The following is an 8,836-nucleotide window of genomic DNA, read 5'->3' as shown; positions in this document are numbered from 1 at the left end:
CTTAAAAAAAAAAAAAAAACCAATAACCATGTGGAAAAGGGTAAGAAAGGGAAAGACTAGTGTGGAAATTAAATAAAGAGGGAAATAGCCTTACAGGCGAAGGAAGGAAACGATAGCGTGGGTTTGCAGCCATTTTTGGAATGTAAGATTGCTGGGAATGAATTGGGTGTTTCGGAATTCATTCCCTTTTGTAATCCAAAGTAATGGGTTTGCTGTCAAACAAGATCGACAGGGACCATCTCAAACCTGGTGATCATATCTATTCATGGAGGAACGCTTACCTCTATGCCCATCACGGTTCGTTCCCTCTCTCTCTCTATCTTCTTTTCAACGTCCTTTTTTGCTGTGTAGCTTCAATTGCCGAAAACCCAAATCCAAGCCAAACGAACATGTCATTTTTAATGTTGATTACATCAATGGGATTTGGAAATGTGATCAAAAATGCTGATTTACTACATGAAATTGAACAATGAGGCAATGTAATGTAGGTGACAATTGTTGATGTTTGTATATGATCAAGTGTGATGTTGCTCAACAACATTTTCTCCTAGGAAGTGTTTCTAGTGAGTATTGTTAGAGGAAGACTGGACTAGCAGATTCATAAGAAAATAAAAGATATAAGAATCAGTATTTCTTTAACTTTTAGGTTACTCGAAGGGAAATAACTTATATGGGTTATGACACTAGAATCGTCAAGGCAACATGCGTCTACTGGTGCACAGTTCATGTCTAATGTTCCATTATTAAGCCAACTTTTTCTACGAGTTGCTAGTTTGGAAATGTTCTTGATCATTTATCCTGCCCTTCCATTAAACAGAAAGACACTTAGTGTGGTGATCAATGTGGAGTGTTATTTAGAGTCAGTTTTGGGTGTTTTCTTTTGCATTTCGAAGACTGGAAATTGATGCATATCTCTCTGTCATGGAATTGTGGTCACAAGACATCTTGTTTGGCCATCGGCCAACAATTATTCTTGACCCTAATACCCAAGTAATATCTCACGGTCATTATTTGGGGGCTTTCATTGAAAACAAATAGAAGAGATTTCAAAAACCAGATTGGTGTGGAGGAGCTGTAGGAGGGTGCAATATGTTGGTCTGCTTGTTCTGTTAAATGTATGATTTTGTCTTTAGTACGTGTGGTAGTTTGTTTCCTACTGTTCATCTTCTTGTTGGTGGTGTGGTTGCCTTCTTCTTCTTATTTTAATTTATTTTAATTTTTTTTTTCTGTCAGCAGCCGCTCTTCTGTTGAACTATTGTCCACATCTGCATCATTTTGATCAATTTTTATTTTTATTTTTTTCAAAAGAAAAGAAACAGAAGTTAATTTCCCAACATCAGCGAATACCAACCAAAACTACGCCATCTAGGTGCACTAACATAACCAGATTTTTCTTATAGCCTTTTGTGGACTATGATCATAACTAAAGCTTGGTAACACATCCATATGTATGTCTGTTTGTTGGCCATGGCACTTATGGAAATTGATACTGTGGGACTTGTAAATGACCATGTTAGGAGAACTTGGAAATGACCATTTTCGCTTGACCTAAAGTCGAAAAGTAGTTGGCTGATAGAGGCAGTGTGTTCCAATGTTAAATAAGGGGTGAGGGTAATCAGTACTCATTGTATGTTTGAGCTTCAAGTGAACTTGAGAAGGCGATCCTTTATACCCCTTCAAATCTGCATCTACAGTTAATGTATTCACTAGGCTCATAGAGAGGACTAGAAAGAGTTGGTGTAAGTGATACTGGTAGGTAAGGAGAGAGTAGAGATGTCATACTTTGGAGTCTGTTAATTTTATCACACTTCTCTTTAGTGGATTATAACATATTATTTCAGGTAATCAATCACAATTTCAGTTTCTTTCTTAGTGTGGAATGTGGCAGTATCAGGTTTGAAAGTCAATTTGCAGGAATTCCATTGCAGTGTACATTAACAATACTTTAGTTGACCCTTTTTTTTTGTTTTTTTGAATAAATACTATATATTTGATGCAGCAGGTAGCAACAACAGCTGGTGAGAATATTGTTAGGATGTATTGGGCTGTGTTGAGGGAACAAGGAAGCAGGATGGTTTTAGAAGAAACAGAGGGTTCTTAGATTAGAAGGGAGAAATAGAACGAGGGAGGTTAGGGAGAGAAACCAAAGGTGTTAAGCCTTCAATAAGATTTAATTCATTTGAATCTGATTTGGGGTTCACAATATGTAGTCATATTCATAGGCTTTAAACACAACCCTTAGACTCCTAGAACACCATATGACTATTAAAAACTTATTAATAATAAGACCCTTAAGTACTTGAAGACTTAAATAGACATGAAGACACAGCCAAGTCTTTTTCGTTGAAGTAGTAGATGTATTAAAATCGCACAAACTAGCTACCCAGGTTGATTCAAATCTAGCTTTAGGACATGAAGAATACATCCTGGTGGGCTAGCGACCCAGACTAAACTGTTTGTAGCGTCATAGGCAGTGCTGGCAAGATGATGTGCCTTACTGTTGCATCCTCGTGCAGTATGCTGCACTATAGCAGAAGGAAGAGAGCAAAGCTCAGCCTGATATCTTGTAAAGAGCCCTTTGATACCAATATGGGTGCACTGCACATCTGAGATATCAGAGATGGCTTCTAGACAGTATTCCAATCACCACATTGCTTGCTTGCATTGTTTTGAGCAGCTTCAGACCTTCCTTGATGGGACTTAACTCCACTTATTTAGCTGAGGCTACTGATGGGATAGGGATGACAAAACCAGCTTTAAAATTCCCTTTATCCCACTATAGCTCCAGCTCCACCATGAGGAATAGAAGGGATGAATTTCCATCAACCTTTAATTTCCCAAGACCCTTGGTTACTCACCCTAAGATTTTGATAGAAAAAGCAATAGGCTCATCATTGTTGTTAATAAAACTGAAAATTAACCTGGCAAGACCCTTAAACTACCATAAAGACTGTCCTTTGGACCAACAAGGGATGAGCTTAGACTTAGGCTTCCCAAGAGGATATTTCTTTTCCAACCAACATTATGGCTTCTCCATTAATATCAAGTTGGAGAACAACCTTGAAACATCATGGCTTCCACTTGGATAAGTCCTAGGTCTTTCAGAGTATTGTGTTATCCAAAAAGTTGAAAAGACTAGAAACGTGAAAATTTCCCTATTTTTCAAGGTTAGTTAGCTTACACCACTACAATCATTATTGCTCCCTCTAATATATGCCATGCTAAGAATGGAGAAGCTAATGAGAGACGTCTACTGGAAGGTCAAGGAAGGGAAAAGAGTTGATAACTGGGAATTCCTATCTAGAGCTGGAGATAAAAGAAGGGGTATGGATTGATCAAGATAAATATGCAAGTGGCTTTGTAAATCCCCTTCGGAGTTTGGGACTGCAATGAGTTAATGGAAGGTCCATATGTTAACCCTAGAAAATCTATTTCCTTGGGGATTTGATTGTTTTACAGTAATCTTAGATTAATGGGATCTTCTGTGTATTGCTTTTGTTTTCCTCCAATGTTTGGTTAATGGTCAGTGTCATCATCTTCCCTGTTTGACTGGAATATCCAATTTGTTAAGAAATCAGAATGATGTAGGTGGTCAACTATGTTATTTGTTGCGTTAACTTGCAGACTTGCAGTGGCTCCCTTGAGTCCAATTTGGATGTTAGAAGGGTTTGAAACTGGTTTTCTGGGTTCTTTCTCTTGCAATATGCTGATTATTTGTGCTATTTCTTTGTTGTCTTTTGTATCCATCTATTTTCAACTGTATAGGCGATGTCTCTTTTATAAACTGGTTATTGAGTTGATTGTATTAAGTTGAACTTATCCTATGAATTGCATGTTTTCGTGAATTATGTGGAGTAATTCTTGAAAATATAGGCTATTTATCTTGTCAGATAGTCTTGAATGTGATGTTTTCAAATCAATCTGGACATAACGAGTTTAAGTTGATAACTTCTAAATGCCTGAGGTTAGGGGTACTTCATAAAAGTTGTACATGGTTTATGCTTTCAAAAATTCTTTCTTATACTTTAGGGTTTAGGATTTCTCTCAAAAGCGAACAGTATCTCAGACTAGCTGATGTGAGTTAATCTTTCTTTCATTTCTTCAGCCTTGTTTTTCTTTTCGTATAGGAGGAGGATCTTTGTACTTATTATTTGATCTTTTAATGGCTCACCGAAGTCACCATGTCTGTTTTTTAACTCCAGGGATATATGTCGGTGATGGAAAGGTTATCCACTTCACTCGGGCAGCTGGGCGGGAAATTGGCACAGGAACTGTGTTAGACCGTTTCATTTTCAGCTCATCTCCATCCCATTCATCAGAGAATCCCTGCACTAGTTGTGATGAACCATCGGGGCGTGATGGTGGTGTCATGTCTTCTTGCCTAGACTGTTTTTTGTCCGGTGGCGATCTGTACCTCTTTGAATATGGTGTCAATCCAGCCTTTTTTATTGCCAAAGCCAGAGGAGGTACCTGTACCCTTGCCTCATCTGATCCATCTGAAGATGTCCTTCACCGTGCCTTTTTCCTTCTCCAGAATGGTTTTGGCAGCTACTGCCTTTTCAAAAATAATTGTGAAGACTTTGCAATTTATTGCAAAACAGGTTTGCTTGTGTTTACTAGCCTTAGTGTGGGAAGGAGCGGGCAGGCTGCCTCCATTTTCTCTGCAGCAAGTGCTATTGCTTGTTCACCGGCTCGATATTTGACTACTACTTTTAGTGGTCTGAGTGCTTTCGGTGCTGGAATTTACTGTCTCCACCGATTGGTTTGTGATATTGGAATCCGCCGTGATGTTTCAAAAGTCCCAGTGGAGAGGCTCGTTGATCGGGTTGGCTTAGTGGAGTCAGCGGTTGCAACTGACGTGGTCAAGCAAGACTAATTTATGTGGAAATAGTAGTTGTGTGGCTTGTTAAAGAACGATATTAATGTAACATTTTATCACATTGTACAGGGTGCTTGTACTTGGATGTATGGATTTGATTTGATTTAATTTATAAATATGAGAACAATAGACTCGAGAGGAAAGTCTCAAGGATAACCAGAGTTGAACAGGTGAAAGCTATTAGCATTAGCAGCTGCACTAGGGAGTCGGCTGATCCAGGAATTGCTTGAAGTTAGTCTCATTTTAGCTAGAGATTTGCTTCTCGGATGATGCAAGTGAAATAAATCTTGAGACCAAAAAAAGTGAAATAAATCTTTCCAAAAACTGATGCCAGTTGCTTACATGAAACGAATTGATAAAAGAGCCTGAGAGTGCCCCGAGCATCTATGATGATAAAGCCATACCTGCATTGTCTGTTGTTTTGATAAAGTAATGCATCAAACTAATCTTCACACGATAATTGACAGATTCTAAATATCTGAGCTTTCTGCAGCTGCAGCATAGAACACCTTGATAAGCTTGTCAAAAAGTGCAATGGAGTCTTTTTGGTCTCGTTTGGTTGATGGAAAGGAAATTGGTTCCTTGGTCTTTCCTATGTACATAGGAAAATAAATTTTCCACTAATTTCCCTATGAGGTGTTTGAGAACGTTGGGAAAGTAACTAGAAAATGTATTTTACTTTCCTTTCCAATGTTTGGTTTATGCATAGATAGAAAAACAAGTAACTAATTTACCGATTATATCCTTACTATTAAAATATAAAATATTCAAGATTCAAAAATTTTATGGATAATTTAATAATAACATACATTAAAATAATATTTGAAAGATGCAATTAATATGCAATCCATGTTGGGAAAGTATAAGGGAGATTAGATCCCATGGTATGTGGGAGGATCCAATTTCCCATTTATTTTCCCACATTGCAGTAAAGTTTATGTGTGTCATATTCTTGGGTCTTCAATGACTTTCCATATGCCCCGTTCTTTCTTTTACCCCAAAGCATAACCTATCATAATTCATTCGATCTAGGTTTAGAATATACATATATAGGGTAATATATAGATAGATGAAGAAGATTGATTTTGTGGTTTTTATTTGTCTCCATTTGAAGTTCTGAACAATCGATCAGGTAGGTTTTTGCAATCAACTTGACCGGAGAATATACAGTTAGAGGGAGGATGAGGATATGTTTTCTTTTTTGCGTGAAGAGGAAAGAAGATGGCGTTTCATCTTCTAATTTTCTAATTTTTTGATTTTTACTTAGAAAAGAAAACTATTTACATATCATTTGACACATCATAAATGAAATTATTCATGATCATTGAAATTACTTAAATGGTTAAAAGTTGGTGTAAAAAAATATGTAAAATAAAGTGTCATTTGATCCGGCCCGTGTATTTAATATTTAGAAGTGTGTGAATAAATTTTTTTAAAGAAATTACAACGAAATAGAAAATTAGAAATTTTTTTATTTATTTAAAACTAAAGATCTAAAACTATACAAGGATTTATTTATTTATTCATTTTCAATTCAGGAAAAAAAAAAAAGAATCTAAAACTATACAAGGACGAAAATGAAATTGGTGAATTGAGTGTGAAAGGAGGAAATCAGGTAAGAGAGGAAGAAGATGGCGAAGCGAGTGGGAAGCAGGAACAACAAGGACGATGAATCTGCTTTGACTCGGACTGTCAACTCGGTCTTCGGCTTCTTCAGATTCGCCGAGTTCGAGATTCTATTCGTCCTCTTCTTCGTTATCGCCTTCATCATTTTCAAAGATCTCGTAAGTTTCTCCTCTCTTGACTTTCCATGTGATATGTGAATTCCCTGCAATTTGTTTGATCTTGGGGGCCTGGGAACTGTTGGTGGTTTCCAATTGAAATGGAAAAGTTCTAGGCTTGTACTAAAATCAGCTTTCAGTAGAGTAGAGGCTGTTTTCAAAGGATTCGCTGTATGTATAGTCTGAAACTAATTATTGTGTACTTAACCAGCTGAGCTATAGCTCTTTGTCCACATCTGCGGTTATCTTTTGAATAGGGGACCTTAGATATGGTACTCAATTTATATAAATTCAATCCCATCCTAATCCGCTTATGTTGTTAATATGTAAATGTATCTGATCCCTTATCAGTGATTGGTTTCTTGGCAATTCATACTCGCTCTTCAAAATTACGCTAAACATTTTATGAGATATGAAAATATTTATAGAATCCCATTGGCAATGCACTTGACTCAGTTTCCCCAATGGTTCATGTTAAAGCTCCTGCAGGAATTGATTGAAGTTTATGCTTGCTAAGTTACTGTTTTGTGCTATTTAAAACACCAGAAAGTGTAGTGTTAGGTTTGCTGACTTTGAAATCATCTTTTGTTATTTTCTTCAGTCACTTCCATCATTTTCAATGATCATGTAAGTACTCCTGTTTTCTGCTCTCTCTTCTAGTTGTGTTTTGCTTGGGTTTCTTGATTAATATCTCTTATGTTTGTATTCTTATCATCCATCCTTTTAGATTTCCAAGTCATTATTTCCGGCTATAGCGTCATGTAAAATTTTCATTCTAGAACCGAACTGTTGCTGTTTGTATTCTTAGATCATATCATGTGATAGGTAAATCTTGTATTTTGTTAGGTTGACCTTGCCAATAAGGTTCTCTACTTCTGCCCTTTCTCAAGGAATTTCTTTTGACGACTCTGTTTCTTTCTCTCATGAGTAAATTGGTAAAAGCTTATCCATTAGTAAACAAAGTATTAATAAAAGATATTTATTTAGGAAATACACTATGTTACGGAAAAGTTGAGGATCTGACTCAATGTCCTGGCGGAACACATGGTTAAATCTCCCAACCCTTGATTCCCATAGAGCTCTTCATAGCAGTTAGGTTGTAACGGTTTAAAGGGTTTTGTTCTATTATGGAAATGGCTGTTTGTATGGTAGTTCCGCAGTCCTTGTCCCGAGTAGATCTTCCAACTGCATATTTAGGTGGTTCTTCAATTAAAATGGTTTAATTGCTTTCGAAAATTGCAATCTGAACACTATTGTAAATGGTTGCAGACATCGCGGCCGGAATATAGTCAGATTCTCGTAAAGAAGCCTGGTGGTGGTGGTTTTTGGCCCTCTTAAATAGAGTTCTCAAGATTGGATAAACAGTTTTCAGTTTGATTATGTATCTACTTTTGTTTAGTGGAACAGAATTCCTTGCTATCCATGTACTTTCCTATTGAATGTAATTAATGTGATTTGATGCATCTCTCCAACAACTAATCTCTGAATTTAATCATAATATAGTCAACTTTTGCTCTTTCATGTCAGATCTTTTATCCTATGTAACCAGTTTGGACATTGTCAGTCATTTTAGACCCTTTGCGAAATTGAATCAGTTGATTTTGTTTGTTTTGAATGTGGGATTGTGGCTCTTGCTCACACTATATGTTCTTTTTACTTTCTTTCCTTCTCTCTGGGGGTAAATTGCAACACTTTCCCACCACCAATGCTCTATATAGAGTTATGAATCCATTCTCCATCTGTCCTTATAACTAACTCTCTCCAGCTCCAATTAAGCACGGTAGAACCATGAACCATCTATGCTGAGTTTAAAGTACCTGGAATCCGGTTTCCACCAATCAAGCAGATTCAGTTCTTTATAGAACCTCCGTCAGCCACTGACCCACTGAGAGGTTTTAAAAGAAAGAAACGTCAAATATCCCCTTATTCCCCAGACTTCGCAACTTGAGGAGAAAGAAGCCGGCATTCTTGAAGGAACACCATCATCTTCCCAAACTAATATACTTGGTCACAAGACAAATGCTGTCACATCCCGGCCCTTATATTTTTACCTTATTCATTAGCTTAATTATAATAAGAATTTTACCGTCTCGATCATTGAGTTAATAGTTTAATTGGTCCCTAGAGGTATTTTTTAAGAGATAATTAGTTTCGGGGAATTGTTCGTGGGAGAAAA

General features: G+C 36.9%; 1 protein-coding gene and 1 non-coding gene across 2 annotated transcripts; both read left to right on the top strand.

Annotated features, from left to right (window-relative positions):
• The first annotated feature begins 88 nt into the window (after positions 1-88).
• LOC101291280 lies at positions 89-5,008 on the top strand. Its single transcript, XM_004288522.1, has 2 exons — positions 89-297; positions 4,203-5,008. The coding sequence occupies exons 1-2, from the start codon at positions 204-206 to the stop codon at positions 4,874-4,876; spliced, it is 768 nt and encodes a 255-aa protein (XP_004288570.1). The 5' UTR covers positions 89-203; the 3' UTR covers positions 4,877-5,008.
• Positions 5,009-6,470: 1,462 nt separating this feature from the next.
• Positions 6,471-8,185, top strand: LOC101290989. Its single transcript, XR_183794.1, has 2 exons — positions 6,471-6,663; positions 7,930-8,185. It is a non-coding gene; the product is annotated as an uncharacterized LOC101290989 (transcript).
• Positions 8,186-8,836: the final 651 nt, after the last annotated feature.

This window comes from Fragaria vesca, linkage group LG1 (genome assembly GCF_000184155.1).
Source record: "Fragaria vesca subsp. vesca linkage group LG1, FraVesHawaii_1.0, whole genome shotgun sequence".
In the NCBI taxonomy this organism is placed as follows: domain Eukaryota; kingdom Viridiplantae; phylum Streptophyta; class Magnoliopsida; order Rosales; family Rosaceae; genus Fragaria; species Fragaria vesca.
This window is presented reverse-complemented; position numbering and strand designations above follow the sequence as displayed.